This window comes from Bos indicus, chromosome 9, assembly GCF_029378745.1.
Source record: "Bos indicus isolate NIAB-ARS_2022 breed Sahiwal x Tharparkar chromosome 9, NIAB-ARS_B.indTharparkar_mat_pri_1.0, whole genome shotgun sequence".
Lineage (NCBI taxonomy): Eukaryota > Metazoa > Chordata > Mammalia > Artiodactyla > Bovidae > Bos > Bos indicus.
In genome coordinates this window covers 62,679,226-62,698,502 of record NC_091768.1, presented here as the reverse complement: position 1 = coordinate 62,698,502, position 19,277 = coordinate 62,679,226, and the positions used below count along the sequence as shown (strand labels likewise).

The following is a 19,277-nucleotide window of genomic DNA, read 5'->3' as shown; positions in this document are numbered from 1 at the left end:
AAACTTCAGTAAGAATGACTTGCATTGTCTTCCTTGAGCAACGGTTTCTTTTTCATCATTATTCTGAAAATTCAGCTACCCACTGCATTAGCAAACATTTCTGTGGAGAAGGAAAGTTAAACTGGAAAAGTACATTGTCAGCTAATTCTAAGACTATGACTTCCTCCGTTTCAAAACTGGTAAACCACGCATATTTCATAGACTAACATGATGGTTTGTGTTTTGAAAAAATAGCCAACTGTTGCACAGTGCATGGATAATAATAGAGAACATGAGTGAGATAGGTGAAAAGCACGAGATCTGAACTTTTATTTTAACTTTGAGGATTTCTGGAAACCAGGATGCAGCTCTATTTTAATGACCTATATAGCCCAAAAGCATAACCCGAAGTGGAGAAGTTCTCCATTATTGTGCCTTTTCTTTACTTTTTATTATGAAATATAACATATACAGAAAAGGTTAATGTAACATGTGCACCATTGAATAGTTATAAGTGAACATCCATATAAATGCTGTTCAGATACATTCAGTTCAGTTCAGTTCAGTCACTCAGTGGTGTCCGACTCTTTGCGACCCCATGAATCGCAGCACGCCAGGCCTCCCTATCCATCACCAACTCCCGGAGTTCACTCCAACTCAAGGAGAGTTCACTTCTCCTCCTGCCCCCAATCCCTTCCAGCATCAGTCTTTTCCAATGAGTCAACTCTTCGCATGAGGTAGCCAAAGTACTGGAGTTTCATCACTCCTTCCAAAGAACACCCAGGACTGATCTCCTTTAGAATGGACTGGTTGGATCTCCTTGCAGTCCAAGGAACTCTCAAGAGTCTTCTCCAACACCACAGTTCAAAAGCATCAGTTCTTCGGTGCTCAGCTTTCTTCACAGTCCAACTCTCACATCCATACATGACCACTGGAAAAACCATAGCCTTGACTAGATGGACCTTTGTTGGCAAAGTAGTGTCTCTGCTTTTGATATGCTATCTAGGTTGGTCATAACTTTCCTTCCAAGGAGTAAGCGTCTTTTAATTTCATGGCTGCAGTCACCATCTGCAGTGATTTTGGAGCCCCCCAAAATAAAGTCTGACACTGTTTCCACTGTTTCCCATCTATTTCCCATGAAGTGATGGGACCAGATGCCATGATCTTAGTTAGAGATCCTTAATCATGAGTCTACTGATACTTGCAGAGAATTTGCCCATATCTCCTTTTTTTCTTTTTTTTTTAAAAAACACTGTATAGGTTTCCACGCTGCTAATACGGTTGTTTAAGAAATCTAGTTTTTGACATCCTTTAGTTCACTGAGGTGTAGTGAACCTGTCTTCTTCTGTCTGAGCTTTGGGTCTCTCTGTATCTTGCTTGTCTTTTTTTTTTTTTTTTTTTTTTTAAGTTATTCTCGCCCATCCCTTCCAGTAAAAGGCTCTCTTTTGGACCCAGCCACGCCTCCCCACCTTGGCTCTACCCACGCCCAGGCCCCGCCCCTTTCGGGCCCTAGCGTTTGGTCTCCATGGTTACTCCAAGAGTGCTGGACTGCCGTGATAGCCCCAGGGAAGAATTGGGTAGACCCGGCTCTAGCTCTTCACTACAGCCAAGGTCAGCCCACCCCGGGCTCCGCGCCCTTGATCCCGGAGTGTACCTCGCGAGGAGGCGAGCATGGGTCAGCGGACGGAGCCTGGGCAGGGGCAGCATGTCGTCTAACCTGGATCAGGGGAAACTGACAGTAAGGACTCTTCAGGCCCCGCCGCTGAGCGTAAAGAGCGGTCGCTTCTGGTCGGAGGCTCACAGGTCCCCAGGTCAGATCGCTAACCAGTGCTGCTCGGCACCGCTCGCACCCCCGCCGGCTAGAACTCGGGGGGTTTAGGCTGAGGCGGGGGTTGTGAGGAGGGCCAGGGGGCGGGGACTGAGGAGAACCCGCAGAGACCTGTACCAGGTGCCCGACGGCGCACGCGCACACGCGCGGCTTCTATTCATTGAGCAGGCGTTTGTTAGTTACCAACTGCTGTTTGATGCGCTTACTTTCTGCCAACGCTATGTTAACAACTAAGTATATAGACTGGGAAAGGAGTACGTCAAGGCTGTATATTGTCACCCTGCTTACTTAACGTATATGCGGAGTACATCTTGCGAAATGTTCGGCTGGATAAAGCACAAGCTGGAATCAGGATTGCTGGGAGAAATATCAATAACCACAGATACACAAATGACACCACCCTACTGGCAGAAAGTGAAGAGGAACTAAAGAGCCTCTTGATGAAAGTGAGAGAGGAGAGTGAGAAAGTTGGCTTAAAACTCAACATTCAGAAAACTAAGATCTTGGCCTCTGGTCCCGTCAGATCAGATTAGATCAGATCAGTCGCTCAGTCGTGTCGGACTCTTTGCGACCCCATGGATCGCATCATGCCAGGCCTCCCTGTCCATCACCAACTCCCGGAGTTCACTCAGACTCATGTCCATCGAGTCAGTAATGCCATCCAGCCATCTCATCCTCTGTCGTCCCCTTCTCCTGCTGCCCCCAATCCCTCCCAGCATCAGTCTTTTCCAATGAGTCAAATCTTTGCGTGAGGTGGCCAAAGTACTGGAGTTTCAGCTTTAGCATCATTCCTTCCAAAGAAATCCCAGGGCCGATCTCCTTTAGAATGGACTGGTTGGATCTCCTTGCAGTCCAAGAGACTCTCAAGAGTCTTCTCCAACACCACAGTTCAAAAGCATCAATTCTTCGGTGCTCAGCCTTCTTCACAGTCCAGCTCTCACATCCATACATGACCACAGGAAAAACCATAGCCTTGACTAGACGAACCTTTGTTGGCAAAGTAATGTCTCTGCTTTTGAATATGCTATCTAGGTTGGTCATAACATGGCAAATAGATGGGGAAACAATGGAAACAGTGACAGACTTTATATTCTTGGGCTCCAAAATCACTGCAGATGGTGACTGAAGCCATGAAATTAAAAGATGTTTGCTCCTTGAAAGAAAAGCTATGACCAATCTAGACAGCATTGTATAGAGGATAAGATGCTTGGATGGCATCACCGACTCAGTGGACATGAGTTTGTGTAAAATCCAGGAGTTAGTGGTGGACTGGGAGGCCTGGCCTGCTGCAGTCCATGGGGTCGCAAAGAATCGGACACGACTGAGCGACTGAACTGAACAGAACTGAACTGATATAGAACTCCGTCCTCAGGACAGCTCCCGGGAGAGAGTAGTAGTAGGATTCATACTTTTCAGATGAGAAAATCACTTCAAAGAGAAGTTAAGGAAATGGCCAAGGTTTCAGCTAGAAAACAGGGCACAATGGAAACCAGGCTCTCTGGTTCTCCTGGACTAGATGCCAGGTGTTGTTAACCTTACCTGAACCCTGATATGCTGAAAGTGATCTTTACCTACCTGACATGCCTTTGTATTCTCTGCATGCTAATTTCCCCTGTGCTTAGATCAGAAAACCTGATCACTATTAACACCTACCACCTTTTCACCAGGAGTTCATTTTTTTCCCCGTGATCCATAACTCGTTATATGTTTTGGTTTTTTTGCTTTTATGTTTTTAATCAAGAGTCTAAACCTTCACTTGGATGTGCAAGAAATAGAATTTTGATGATTTGAGCAAGAATTGTGTTCCAAGAGTCTCTGATAATTATGAAAGGTCATTTAGTGAATGTGATGAAATAAGCATGTCCTGTTTCAAGCTGATTTTGCCGCCTACATAGTGGAATTTCTCACTAATTCTACTCCTACCCATCCCCCATTTCTAATACTGTTTAACATTTTTTTAATTAAAAAATATCATGTTATAAGGGTACTTTTGATAACCACCATCATTTAAATAAAGAGGAAATGTTTCAATCATTAAGTCCCAATTGCTCTCACTGTTATCATCAGTCCTTCATTTTTATAAATATGAAACCAACTAAGGAAAAACAAGAGGGGCCTGTATACTAGTAAATATTATTAAGTTAATAAATAATATTACTCTTTACAAATATATTAGTGGTTAAATCTCAAAAGGAAAAAATATAAATACAATTAAAAAAATCTTTTTATTTAGAATGCCTCCCACTCAGGCTGAAAGTGTTATAAAGAATATCATTCGAGAAATAGGACAAGAATGTGCAGCCCATGGAGAGATTGTTCCTGAAACTCTGGTTGCTTTTATGGTAAGAATAAATATTTTTGTGAATTACTGCTTTGTTAAAAAAAATTTTTTCAGCAGTGCCTATCTTGCTATTAGAATTCTGTGATGTTTTCTTAACTTATTCCGTTGAAAACCTATGGCGATTGGTAGACAAATTGTGTTTGGGTGTGCTCAGTCGTGTCTAACTCTTTGCAACTGCATGAATTGTAGCCTGTGAGGCTCCTCTGTCCATGGGATTTTTCCAGGCAAAAATACTGTTGTTGTTTTTTTTTTAAATCTATAAAGCATGTTAGTTCTAGGTTTAAGAGACTGATTTAGAAGATCTCAAAGAATCTTAGAAACATCAATAATGTTTTTCCTGTGTTGTAAGTTTTTTTCTTTTTAACATGTATTGTTCACTGTTGTAAAAATTACTCATTTCCTTGATATCTCTCTATTCTTGCTTTTGGTATAATAATACACAATAAAAATATGGTAAAAATATTCAAATTAGTTTCCCAAGATAAAATTCTTCCCTTTCTCCAGTTTCTGATGAAGATGCTGATAAACTGGGTTGTAAGAAACTCAGCTGAATGATCGACCCCTGGGTAATCAAGAGGGAGTTATTTTATTTTATTTTTTTTAAGAGGGAGTTATTTTAAAAGTGGAAAAACATTAAACTAATGTTGTAGTAATATGAAATAAATGTAATGGACTTTTTCCTACTCTCAGGTGAAAGCTGTTGTTCTGGACCCGAGTAATGGCTTTAACACGGATAGAACGCTCACAAAAAGTGATGTGCAGAAACTGGTAAAGGTGATTATCCAACAATTCTCAAATTTTGAATGATTTACTCACAATTCTAAATATTTGATTTGTGTTGATCAATAGTGCCTTCAGCTCCATGAAACAAAACCCCACCAAACAGTGGTGCAAACAAATTAGAGATTAAATTTTTTCTCATAGGATGACGTCTAGAGGTTCATAGGTTGTTTTTCCTGACTTCCTAGGTCACCATCATGCATGTGTTTTCACCCCAGGGTCACAAGAAAGCTCTTCCACCTTTAGGCAGGTATAAGGTGAGAGGACAAAGGTCAAAATGTGTGTGCAATTGGATCTGTCGCTTTGTTTTTGGAAAATAATGGGCTTTCCCAGAACTCCCCCATCTCTCCCCATTTGTGGCCTGCCTGCGTGCTCAGTCGCATCTGACTGTTTGCCAGCCCATGTGCTGTGGCCTACCAGGCTCCTCTGTCTGTGGAATTCTCCAGGCAAGAATACTGGAGTGGGCTGTCATTTCCTTCTCCAGGGGACCTTCCCAACCCAGGGACTGAACCATACCTCCTGTGTCTCCTGCATTGGCAGGTGGATTCTTTATCACTGTGCCTCCTGGGAAGCCCTTGCATTTATTGAATAGAATGATATTTCAAGTGAGCCTGGGATATTGATTGTTTTCCTCTTTCCTTTTTTAGCTGAAAGGAAATCTCTGCCTTAATCCAGATTGAGGCTTTGTTAGTAAGGAAGGAGGGGTATGGATGCTGGCAGTGTCTGCCGCAGTATTTTAGAGACATCTTATTCATCTAATGAGACATTGAGAAAATTAACTAATATACAGTTAAGTTATATACAAATTCGTATTCATATAATTATTGATTCAACATAATTTGTGTTTTCTAAAAGGAAAATTGAACCCAAGAGCAAAATGATTCATAGGATAGTTTGGGAATTTGAGATTGACATCTATACACTGCTGTATTTAAAACAGATGAAGAGCTAACCATAAATGATCTACTATAAAAGAAAAAAAAAAAAGAAGGAAATCAAGTAGATGTGCCTGAAAAGCAGTTGTAAGAACTAAAGAAGGCAGGAACTTTAGATACTGTTAATTTTTCCATATGTTTTAAGTTTGACTCACTGGGTTTAGATACTTACATGTTTATTTTCTAAATATTTGTGAATGGATTTCCTAAAATTTCAACATTATTTTTCCTCCTGGGCTTAATGATTTTAATTCCCTCCTTCACACAAAAGACTTGAAATAAGCTTTCCCAGACTTGTATGTGGATATTTTCTGAGCTCAAACAAATGGCAGAGAAAATTTTCATCATCTCCATCTTCTCTCTCAGCCAGCAATTTCCATAGTGAAACATAGGTCTGTCCGCAGATATTAGAGGATCAAGAAGAGCTTTGGAAGATTGAAACTACAGAATATGTTGTTAGGATAACATGCAGAAGAAACTCCATGATTCTCTATGGCAGCTGAGAGCTGGGTCTTTCTGTGCTGAAACTAAGAATGTGCTATAAAGCCTGTTCTTAGCAATAGGGGAAATGACTAATGGTCAGTCAGAAATTTTGTTGGAAAGCCGTGGAGAAGAACCAAGGAGGGGCAGAAAGTGTTTTTCTCCTTTTCATGGCTTTAGAAGCAATTTTCACCCCCTCTAACTCAACTAAGTTGGCAAGAGTTTGATATATTTTTTGAATTTTATTTTTCTTATTGCAGTGTAGTTGACTTACAATATTGTGTTAATTTCCACTGCACAGCAAAGTGAATCAGTTATACACACATATATAAATTCTTTTTTATATTCTTTTCCATTATGGTTTATCCCAGGATATTGAATATAGTTCCCTATGCTCAGTGTACTTTTAATGTAACAGGGACATTAACTGTCAATTTATATCATAATTCAAGTGATAAAAAGTGTTTCCTTTTTTCTCAATTAAGAATCATGTGGATGTGCTAATTTTTGCACTTGTAAAGTCTGTGCTTGGACCGGCACCTCTCCACCTGGAACAGTCCAGGTGTCCCATCCTCACTCCTGCTTTCTCCTCTCCCTTCTCCCAGGAAAGTAGTGTTGGTGCCCTGGGAGGTGGGCTGAGTGAAGCTGTTGATGTGCCTGCCAGGTACAGACATAAAGTCCAACATGAGAGAGGGAAGAGTGGGGTTGGGGGATGGCGAAGAGAGGAGAAAAGAAAAATTCAGGTTAACTGTCTATCATAACAAGGCAACACAGAGGAGGAGGATAAGCTATCTGTGTGTGTGTCGGTGTGGGGAGGGGGCAGAGGAAGGCAGACAGGAGAAAATGGACCAGAGGAAGAAATTTTGAAACAGGAGGCAGGGTCAGAGATTGTCTGTGACCAGAGGATGGTTGCCACAGCAGCTTCTTATAAAATGGACATGACCTCCAGCATCAGCTAAAAAAAAGGGAGCATGAAGGTTCAAATAAATGGTAATGAGGAACTCAAGGAGAGCTCCAGACATGAGCATAAGCTTCATGCAATGTCCACCCACATTCAGTCTTCAGAGACTGGCCTTGTCGAGGTCCTTGCCTCCAATTAGACTATTAGCCACCTGGGTATGGTAATATTGGCTAACTCAGGGGAAATAGCTTATTACTTAATAAATGTTATTGGTTAAATGATCTATAAAGCATGAAGTTCTGAGGAAAAAAATAATAAAAGGGGTTATTGGTAGATAAATATCAGAAGCTATTGCTTTGATGTTTCTCTTTGATTTTAAAAATAACATTGGAAAATACTTTTAATTGCTTCAGAAAATATAACTAGAAGCATTTATGGGATATTCTCTTTTAGCTTTGTGTGAATCGGCTATTGGACAGCAAAAATCCTTCCCTGGACACCATTAAGATGCAAGTCTATTTTGATATGAATTATACAAGTCGAGGTAATGTATATCTACCTATATTGATACCCTTTAAAAGAAGATTCATTTTGTATTTCAGGTTATAGGGCTTCATTTGGTTGATGAAGAACAATTTAACTTTTTTGCCTGTCTTTTGAAATTTTTTCCAACTTTGAAGAATGTGATAATATTGGAGATGCTAAATGAGACCATTGGCCTTAATGAGTGTCAAAAGTTTCTGAGTCTATTGTGCTTTAACTGTTATACGACTAATATATAATATCATAAAGCAGCCAGCCCACTGAAGTTAAAATTTTTAATTTGCTGATTTTTTTGGTTCCTGGTTTATATTATTATCTCACAATGCTTTCCTAAATTATGTAACTTACCGAAAAATGAAGTTAATGATGGGAAATATAAGCTCAGAACATATTTTGTATGTAAATCATTTATTACATACATCTGAGATAAACTGGAAACAAGATAAAAAGGGAAATAAAGATTGCCTCTGCTGACTGTAATGATATCATTATTAACCATTTGGTTATTTTCATTGTCTTTTTTCTCTTTATGTATTAAACTTTTAGTTATGCTATATGTGTAAAATCATGTATCTTGCTTTTTTGATTAATAATAATGGCATTTTAGGGCTTCCCTCGTGGCTCAGTTGGTAAAGAATCTGCCTGCAACGCAGAAGACCTGGGTTTGATTCCTGGGTTGGGAAGATCCCCTGGAGAAGGAGCTGCCAACCCACTCCAGTATTCTTGCCTAGAGAATCCACATGGACAGAGGAGCCTGGCAGGCTACTGTACATGGGGTCACAAGTTGGACACAACTTAGTGACTAAACCATCACAATGACATTTTAAAATAATAGTAATGAATTGATGTAATTTAGATTTTTCTTAATTTCAAAGTTTGAGGTTTTGTGGTAAAGTTATAGCTATGAATTGTGTATGGTTGATATTTTAATTATTGCCCTTGTTAAAGGGTATCTAATTGACTTAGTTGCAAAAATTATAGTGCTGGTGAAGTGTGGCTTCTGCCACAATTAAGCTTAAACCTCACTGTATCACAGGAAGAAGGGTGAGGGATACAGTTCCTGATGCAATATTGTATTACAGTAATGCCATTCAAAGGAAATTTATCTAGAATTAAAATAGAAACACACATAGTTGAAGAGGAAAATTTATACTATCTTTATGGGTATTTATATTTGCTTACATATAGTATACTATATGTGCTTACCAATAGCATATAGATAGTACATATAATTTATACTGTATATGTTTATAATGTATATACATACGTAATATGTGTATATAATGTTTATAATGTATATTATAAAATGTCTTGTATACTTCCTGCTTAACTAGGAGGTTTTAGCCCTATCTATTATGTTTGGATTGTCTGTTTAAATGTCTTACATGTTTTGACAAAGTATGCCATTTAAATCACAGTAGTACATCTTTGCCACCAGATTTTTGTCTTGAAGTTACTTGCTGGCCACTATTTATTTTTTTGTTTTGATGACTATATCCTAAGCAAATACTTGTTTTCATGCAGTAAAATTTCCATACCATGCCATTTCCCCCTCTGGTCCTATTTTCTTATTGGAGAAGAATTCAAAGTATCAATATATGGAACATTGTCTATTGCCATTTTTAGAGGAATTTCTTGAAGAACATCACCGGGTCATAGAGTCTAGATTAAGTTCTGTTAGCAGAGAGATTACAGACAGTCGAGCATGTGTCCGAGAGGAGCTGGAAAGCCTCTACCGCAAGATCGTCAGCTACGTGTTACTGCGTTCTGGGCTGGGGTCCCCAACAGACATCAAGATTGTCAGAGAGGCAACAGGTAAAAAATGTACATCATTTCCATTCCATGTGTGAACATACGTGAACATCGTATCTTATAAAATATGGTGAATTACAAGTGCTGAACGTTGAAGTTTTCTCCTTTTGTCTGAAAAAAAAAATTAGCGCAAATAAGAGGTTAAAATTTACCCACATTCCTCTTACACAGTGTAGCATCACTAAAACTCAAGTAGCACCTCTGGGAAGTGAATATGTTCATCTTCTTAGAGCTGTATGTACCTAGGGACGTATTACTCCTCACTAGAGAAGCATTGGCAGTATGATTAAGAGTACCAGGCTGGCTGAGGAGTGGGAAATGTTGGGAGAGTAAATTTCATACTGGTGAAAGGAGTTGAGTTTTTCTTCTAGGATGGATGAAGGTAAACAACACTGTTTTATCCTTAGGAAATACTTGCCCAGTTTTGTATATAAGATAAGGAATAGGCAATATCTCTAATCTTCCCATGGCTTTCTTCCATAATGCTTTTAAAGCATCATTTTTTTTTCTACTCAGAATCCTACTCATAGAGTTTGTTTTAATGCCCATTGCCAAAAAATTACTGATGGATGCATAATTGTAGAAAAAGATGTGAGGCAATGGCATTATTTTTAGCAGCTCAGCTTTGATGTATGCTAAATTTTGCCAAGTATTCTGGAATCAGGTATCAGACAGTTAAAGAATCATCTAAGTAACTCTATAAAGACAAGCCCCTTAGGTTTCTGCTGAAAGAGACTTGCTATTTAAGTTCTGGTATCTTTATTCTACCATTTTGTTGTCCTTTTCGTGGTTTGTTTAGCTGCCCTACAGAGTGTATTTCCTCAAACTGAACTTGGGACATTTCTAACTCTTTCCAAGAAAGACAAAGAACGCCAGCTGAAAGAACTCACCATGATTGTGACTGGAATTCGTTTATTTAACAGAGACTGTGGAAAGGGAGGAGAAGGCATTGATGACTGTAGGTATATCATTAGGTTAATTCTATAGGTTACACAGGTTTAAATTTTAATGGAAACAGAGGAAAATAATACACAGTACATCACTGGTATTCTTAGGTTTAACATTTGCAGTTTTGATTATACCTTAGATACTGCCTACTGTTCATAATGTACAGTAATCTTTCATGTTATTGGGGCAAGACCATACATTTTTATGTACCATGAAGCCAGGGGCTTTGATCCCTGCATTGGGAAGGTCCCCTGGAGTAGGAAATGGCAACCCACTCCAGTATTCTTACTGGAAATTCCATGGACAGAGGAGCTTGGTGGGCTACAGTCCATTAGGTCAAAAGAGTCAGACACGACTGAGCATGCGCTGCACATGAAGCTAGTATGGGGTGTGAATCAGTAAAAGGATCGAGAGGACCTCCAGAGTCCAGCCTCCCCAATTCAATGGACCTCTATGTTCTTTGCATGCATATATGCTCAGTTGTGTCTGACTTTTTGCAATCCCATGGACTGTAGCCCACCAGGCTCTTCTGTCCATGGGATTTTCCAGGAAAGAAAACTGGAGTGGTTGTTATTTCCTACTCTAGGGGATCTTCCCAACCCAGAGATCAAACTCGCATCTCTTGCATCTCCTGCATTGGCAGGTGGATTTTTTACTGTTGGTACCACCTGGGAAGCCCTCCAAGCCAAATAATCAAAATGGAATAAAATTCAGTGATTCAAAAAATGAAAATCACCCTGAAAAGAAAACTGTTGCTGATGTGGTTAATGGAATGAAATAGAATAAGAGGAGAATATTTGCAAGTATATAAATCCAGAGCCTCTACTATGCTGTTACATACTTAATGCATTCATTATCTCTATAAGTTTGAAAGCATTTGTTGAAATATTTGCTCAAAGACCAACCAGTAGGAGTAAATTCCTTGTGTGTGTGGCACACATGTAGGCCCACTGAGAAGGTGTTAGTGTCTATTACCAGATCACTGATCTAGTACAATAGGGTAATTGTTTTTGCAATTTAAAAAGTGTTCTAAAAAGTCCAATTCCCATTCTTCATACATTTCCCTACTTTGCTAGATGATTCTGTTGTTTTCCTGTATCCCAGTGAGTTTCTTAAGTGGTACTCTTTTATTTCCTTTTTTACAAGCATAAAGAAGATTCACAGAAGAGATAATAGTGGCTTTTCTAGAAGCACGTAATTAATTGCACATAACACCAAAGCCTGTCTGTTCTTTAGACTCTTCTGTATTTTGTTGACAAGGTGATCTGATTTAACTTTTAGTTCTTATTCCGGCAGTGTGGTGTTTTGTTTTATTTGTTTTTTGATAAGTTTTTCTTTTTTGTTCTTTCCTTCCTGATATAGAAGTGATGAAACACCTGCCTCTTTATTATTAATTTGGTTAAGAAAAAAAAATGGACTCAACCTACTGTTTAAATATGACTACTTTCTAGGCTTTGTTTTTCTGAATTCTTTTAGCTTGCCTCATGTTTCCTTTATTATGCCTTTCAAACCAGTGCCAGCTATTCTACAGGAAGCAATCCCAGCCACCACTCAGCATGTTGATTCCCAGCTTGAAGTGGTTCAGGAACAGGCATACCGCTACACAGCCATCCTGGAGAAGGTAGCAAAGAATCCCCTCATGAGTCAAGAACTTCAGCCTTATATGTTAAGAGAAGCCCTATATAATGTGCGGCAATGCGAGATCTTCCTTCAGGTCATTTTGGTGAGTTATTGTCTTAAGAGCTGGCCATTTCCACAGAATGCAACCTCATATATGTATATGTATATATGTGTATATATTGACATATATACACTTGCTTTGAATTAAATGTTGAGCTTAATTTTAAAAAAAGCCACTGATTAAATAGGTTTTTTTTTTTTTTTAGCACTTTCTATGATCCAGGTTCCAACTTTTCCACTTACTGTGATCCAGGTTCCAACTTTTTAAACATTCTTTTCCTTAATGGTTTATTATAGGATATTGAATATATTTCCCCATGCTATATAGTAGGGCCTTGTTTGCTGTTTATCACAACCTCCTTATACATTGTGGGGTGACCAGGTCATTGATAAAGAAAGCAACCTTAATAAGTGTTCAGCATATATTGCGTCTGTAGGATCAAGGACTGAAATAGAAATGGGAGAGTTGGATGCTGATTTTAATGAAGGTGCGTTGAGAGGATTTTTGATAGTTGATTCTCTTTGGTCCTTGGTAATATGATTGTTGCATGGTATGGTAATGCAGGTATATGTCTGTGTATAAGACATGTTGCATTGTTTGCTTTCATTCAGAACAAGTGTTTAACATATAGTTTGGCAGGTTTTTGGCACTCAAAGAACTTTTATGTAATTACTTGTTCTAATTGTAAAATTTGGTGGAGGAGATTTTTTTCCTGCTTCTCTAGATCTAATAAACAAACCAAACACTCTCCCTGCAAAGAGTTGGAAAATATGGTATGGTAAAGTGGTGATTTTCAACTTTTTTTTAAAAAGCATCAGAGCCCTTTCTAATAGAAACTTACCCAGAAGAAGTTTACTTACTCCTTAAAATATAAAGCAAGTATCTAGACCAAAGGATCAGAGGCCCTTTTCCTCAAGGAGCATTCCCAAGCCATCCTAAGATTCCAGGAAACACAGTTTCTTAACTGTGTCATGGCAGCAAACTAAGTTTCTACCAGTTACTGTTTTGTTTTCTGTTTTTTTCCCCCTAGCTATATTGAGGTGTAATTGACAAAGTTGTAGGATATTTGAATTGTACAGCGTTTTGATTTGGTACACCTCTATATTACCCCGCTGAATTGATTAATACATCCACCCCCCAGTCGCTGTTTCCCTTCACACAGCCTCTTATTTTCCAGTACCCGTAAGACCACAGGATTGGTGGAACTGTCTTTTGTGCAAGTGAATACTAATGTCTTGAGGGATACAACAGGCTGTGTTCTGCCCCCCTTTTTGTTTTCACATGTATGTTGATTACTCAGTAGTACTTTGTTCGTTTGTTTTGATAAGGCTGTGTCAGGTCTTTGTCGTGGCGCTCACGATCCTCACTGTGTCGTGTGAGATCTTTCACTGCGATGCATGGACTCTACTTGTGGCTCGCAGGCACAGTAGCTGCAGCGTGCAGGCTCCAGAGCACGCGGGCTTCAGTAGTTGTGGCACACGGGGTCTCTCGTTGTGGCGTACCAGTTAAGTTGCTCCACAGCGCATGGCATCCTAGTTCCTGACCAGGGATTGAACCCACGTCCCCCACCTTGCAAGATGGATTCCCAACCACTGACCACCAGGGAAATCCCTTGATACTATTTTTGGATGCCCTAGGTCTGTCTTCTCTCCTTACCTCCACTACAGAGGAGAGAAGGATAACATCCAAAGACATGAATTCATAGCAACAAACTAGGAGGGGTCCTCACAGCTTGTCTACTATCTGTTTGCTTTCAGAAGGGAGGGCTCTAAATCAGCTCCCTGAAACCAAACCATTCTTCAGGGTAGATGTTCCCCTGACATGGACTTGCGGCTGGCAGCCTTTGTAATTAGTCAGATACTAAGAGGATTTCACTGTCAGTTTGAGTGCGTAGGGGTCCACAGGAGCAGAATCTCATATTTACTTTTGTCCTTTATGCTCAAAAGGGATATTATAAGAAAGAACTTCGGGGAACTGTCACATATACTCTAAGGATGTTGTGGAGGATGTGTTCCTTCTATAGTATCTTCTCACAGCTTTCACTCATGAATCGTATTCAGCCAACTGACAGTCTTAAAATCTTTTTGGTGCTGTGCCATTCAGTGGGATCTTGTCTCCTCGACCAAGGATTAAACCTGTGCCCCCTGCTTTGGAAACGAGGAGTCTTAGCCACTGTACCACCAGGAAAGTCTTAAATTCCCTGACAGTCTTGAATTCTCATTGGAGTTCTTACTCTTACATCTCTTACTAGAGAGATGGTGAGTAGAGGGCTGAAGTGCCAAGTGTGGGTCTTGCAGCCAGACTTCCTAGGTTCTAATCCTGCCATTGCTACTTACTAAATCTGTGTCCTTGATGAAGTTGCTTGACTTCTCTGTGCCTTAGTCCTCACATCTGTAAAAAGGGGTTACTGATAGCCCCCACTAGGTAAATAAGGTAGAGCAGTGTTGTCAGACAGATGAAGATGATGATGACGACAAACAGTGTTTACCATCATCATCGTCAGGGCCTTAGCAGAGCAATTCTAACTTCGTTTCAATAGGGGCACAAGTAAGGGCTCTTACTTTTCTTGAAATAGCTCCTTTCCAAACCCTTTGTTGCTCATGTTATTGAGAAAGTTCACATTCTGATCTTAGCACTCTTCATGACTCTTTCATTCTCCCTTTAGTCAGAGTCAGAATGAGTTTTCTTTAAGTTTCTGACTTTCTTGCTGCTTAATCACTGTTTCTTTTTGTTGTTATTGTTTTTATTTTTATTGAGACATACTTGAATTACAATGTTAGTTTCAGGTGTACAACATAGTCATTCAAAAATTTTAAAGATAGTACTCTGTTTTTAGTTATTATAGAATATTGGCTATGTTCCTTGTGGTATAAAAATATATCCCTGTAGTTTATTTATTTTCTACATTATAGTTTTTATCTCTTAATCCCCTATCCCTATTTTGCCCTTCCCGCTTCTCCACTAGTAGCTATTATATTGTTCTCTATATCTGCAAGTCTTTTTTTTTTTTTTTAAATATTCACTAGTCTGTTTTATCGGAAAAGGCAATGGTGCCCCACTCCAGTACACTTGCCTGGAAAATCCCATGGACGGAAGAGCCTGGTGGGCTGCAGTCCATGGGGTCGCTAAGAGTCAGACACAACTTCACTTTCACTTTTCACTTTCATGAATTGGAGAAGGAAATGGCAATCCAGTCCAGTGTTCTTGCCTGGAGAATTCCAGGGACAGGGGAGCCTGGTGGGCTGCCATCTATGGGGTGGCACAGAGTCGGACATGACTGAAGCAACTTAGCAGCAGCAGCAGCAGCAGCAGTCTGTTTTATTTTGTGGATTCCACATATAAGTGGTAACATACAGTACTTGTCTTTCTCTATCTGACTTATTTCACCAAGCACCATACCTTCCAGGTCCATCCACGCCACTGCAGATGGCAAAATCTCTTTTTATGGCTGACTAGGATATGGTAGTTTTTGATACACCAGCCTTCCCCCATCAATCTGCCTTAGTTACAGTTGAAGGTTGATCGTTACAGAATGGATACAATTTAATGAGTATTATTGCTAGGTTATAAAATACTTCAGTTTATATTTAGCTGAACCCTTTTCCTATCCATGAAATCTATGAATACTCTTTTTTAAAGTCACATTATTTGAATAAATATTAATAAGATTTTTTGAAATATTGATTCAAAAATTTTTCTTTTGTCAATGCTACATTCAGTTTATGTAGACATTTGGAAAATCCAGTTATATCCTGGGTAAGATGGTGAGTTATTGTCTTTTGATCAGGACTTTATCTGCTATAGTGAACAAATTCAAATATTCTGGAAGAGAAAGGAAGGAGTGATTGCAGTCTTGCTGACTGTCTTAGCTGAGAGAACAGAATTCCACCCTCTGTGGGATTTTGATGAGCACGGCAGTTACCAAAGAGAGAAAGCCACTTATTGTTATTGTACCAGTAAAAGTTGCATGACACACAACATTTCTTAAAATATACAAGTCAAGACTTTTGTACGCTTCCTCTGCCCAAGCTGTGTTTGCAGGGCCATTCACAGAATAGATTACACAGAGCTTCTTGATTTTTCTGAAAATGCAAGTAAAATGTCAGTTAGGTGGAATTTGTGCTTGTTTTAGATTTGTTGAAAAATGTTCATAGAAGAAAGTATGAGAAACTTATCATTTAAAAAGTAGGGGAGAGGAAGAATAATGCTAGGTACACATACTTTCCCCAAGCATTTTTTGGACTGCACTATGAAAAGAAGGTTTGTGACTTTATTCTTGTGTTTTTTGCCTCCAACAATCTCATTAGAAATAGCTTTGTGTTAGGATGCTGTCAAGTTTATGGTGGCAGATGCAAGTTTTTCAAAATGTGAATTTTATCATGGGTAACAAAAGCTATCCTTTTCCCAAAATGATGGACTCATTTCATTGACTCTCAGGAAACTATCTGCCAATAGATAAGGCTCCAAAATCATAGTTTGTCTGCCAGTTGTTCTTTCATATAAAAATGCTTTTCTATTAGAGAGGGGAGAAAAAGGCTCATTCATCTTGCAATCCAGTTATATAAGAGAACTATGTGTTTTACTATGCATGATAGCTCAGTTGGTAAAGAATCTGCCTGCAATGTAGGAGATCCCGGTTCGATTCTTGGGTCTGAAGGGATAGGCTACCCGCTGGAGAAGGGATAGGCTACTCACTCCAGTATGCTTGGGCTTCCCTTGTGGCTCAGCTGGTAAAGAATCTGCCTGCAATGCTGGAGACCTGGGTTCGATCCCTGGGTTGGGAAGATCCCCTGGAGAGGGGAAAGGCTACCCCCTCCAGTTTTCTGGCCTGGAGAACAAAGAGTTGGACATGGTTGAATGACTTTCATTTCCACTTTCAGAGAAGTGTTTTATGTATACTTTCTATTTGATCTGATTGTTAAAAAACTATGCACATAAAGATCAAAATTCAATAAAATTAATACTTCTTACTGCAATATCAAGGATACTGAAAATAGCTTTTTTTATTGAGATACAATTGATTATATTTGTTTCAGATGTATCACATAATTATAATATGTTGCAAAATGGTGACCATAATAAATCTAGTTAAACTCTTCAGCACATATAGTTACAGTTTTTTTTCTTGTGATGAGAACTTTTAAGATCTCCTCTCTTAACAACTTCAATTGTACAATACAGTATTATGAACTACAGTCATAGTCACCATGCTATGTATTACATCCTGTGACATGTATCTTATAAGTGGAAATGTATACCTTTTCATCCCCTTCACCCATTTTGCCCACCTCATCCCCCCACCAATGGGAATTACCAATCTGTTCTCTATCTATGAGTTCAATTTTTTAAAAAAAGATTCCACATATAACAACAAGGTCCTATTATAGAGCACAGGGAACAATATCCAATATATTGTAATAATATATCATGGAAAAAGAACCTGAAAAAGTTGTATATGTGTAACTGGATCACTTTCTGTATATCAAAAATTAACACAAAATTGTGAATCAACTATTCTTCAATTTTAAAAAAATTCCTCGTATAAGTGAGATCATATGATATTTGTCTTTGTTAGACATATTTCCCTTAGTAAAATTCCTGCAAGGTTCATTCATGTTGTTGCAAATGGCAGGACTTCCTCGTAAATGATGCTGCAGTGAATCTGGGGGCATGTATCAGTGAATGTATCTTTTTGAGTTAGTATTAGGTTAGTTAGGTTAGTTAGTATTGAGTTAGTTAGGTATTCATTTTCTCCAGGTAAATACCCAGAAATGGAATTGTTGGATCATATGGTAGGTCTATTTTAATTTTTTGAAGAACCTCTCTACAGATTTTCCATACTGGCTGCACTGAGTTACATTCCCACCAGCAGCGCACAAGTGTTCCCTTTCCCCCACGTATCTTTGCCAATGCTTGTTCTTTCTTGTCATTTTGATAGTAGCCATTCTGTCAGATGTGAAGTGATATATCATTCTGGTTTTGATTTGCATTTTCCTGGTGATTAGTGATGCTGAGCAATTTTTCATGTATTTGTTGTCCATCTATATGTCTTCTTTGGAAAAAAGTCTATTCAGATTCTTTGGCCATTAAAAAATTTTATTGTTTGTTTTTGCTAGAGTTGTATGGGTTCTTTATATATTTTTGATCAGATACATGATTTGTGAATATTTTCTCCCATTCCATTGGTTGCCTTTTCATTTTATTGATGGTTTCCTTTTACTGTGCAGCTTTTTATTATTTTATTATTATTATTTTTTTTACTTTACAATATTGTATTGCTTTTGCCATACATCAACATGCATCCATCATGGGTGTACACGTGTTCCCAATCCTGAACCCCCCTCCCACCTCCCTCCCCATACCATCCCTCTGGGTCATCCCAGTGCACCAGCCCCAAGCTTCCTGTATCCTGCATCGAACCTGGACTGGCGATTCATTTCTTATATGATATTATACATGTTTCAATGCCATTCTCCCAAATCATCCTCCCTCCCTCTCCCACAGAGTCCAAAAGACTGTTCTATACATCTGTGTCTCTTTGGATGTGCAGCTTTTTAGTTTGATACAGTTCTACCTGTTGATTTTTGCTTTTGTTACCTTTGTTTCTGATGTCAGAAAAAAAAATTCACCAAGACTTTACTGCTTATGTTTTCTTCTAGGAGTTTTATGTTTTCTTCTAGGAGTTTATGTTTTCAGGTCTAACGTTCAAGTCCTTAATTCACTTTGAATTGGTTCTGTGTGTGGTGTAAAATAGTGGTGCAGTTTCGTTCTTTGCAGGTGGCTGTACAGTCTTCCCAGCACCATTTATTGAAGAGACTAACCTCTCTCCATTGAATATTCTTGGTGCTTTGTGGTAAATTAATTGACTGTATATATATGGGTTATTTCTGCACTGTCTGTTCTGTTTTATGGGTCTATGTGTCTGTTTTGATGCCAGTACCATGTTGTTTTGATGCCAGTACCATGTTGTTTCAATTACTGTGACTTTGTGACTTTGTAGTAGTTTGAAACCAGTTAGCATGATGCCTTCTGCTTTATTCTTCTTTCTC

At 38.9% G+C, this 19,277-nt stretch overlaps 1 protein-coding gene across 4 annotated transcripts in view; it reads left to right on the top strand.

The window, feature by feature from the left end:
• The first annotated feature begins 1,492 nt into the window (after positions 1-1,492).
• CFAP206 (cilia and flagella associated protein 206) overlaps positions 1,493-19,277 on the top strand; it is a 35,942-nt gene continuing 18,157 nt past the window's right edge. The window contains exons 1-7 of one of the 4 annotated variants that reach the window (XM_019967383.2): positions 1,493-1,790; positions 4,041-4,149; positions 4,839-4,922; positions 7,698-7,788; positions 9,414-9,602; positions 10,399-10,557; positions 12,062-12,270. In XM_019967383.2, coding sequence (XP_019822942.1) covers positions 4,042-4,149; positions 4,839-4,922; positions 7,698-7,788; positions 9,414-9,602; positions 10,399-10,557; positions 12,062-12,270 — 840 coding nt within the window. In that variant the 5' untranslated portion in view covers positions 1,493-1,790; position 4,041. Of the gene's footprint in view, positions 1,791-2,020; positions 2,254-4,040; positions 4,150-4,838; positions 4,923-7,697; positions 7,789-9,413; positions 9,603-10,398; positions 10,558-12,061; positions 12,271-19,277 lie in introns of those variants that run through there. The other 3 variants (XM_070796113.1, XM_019967382.2, XM_070796114.1) reach the window with 3 other exon arrangements.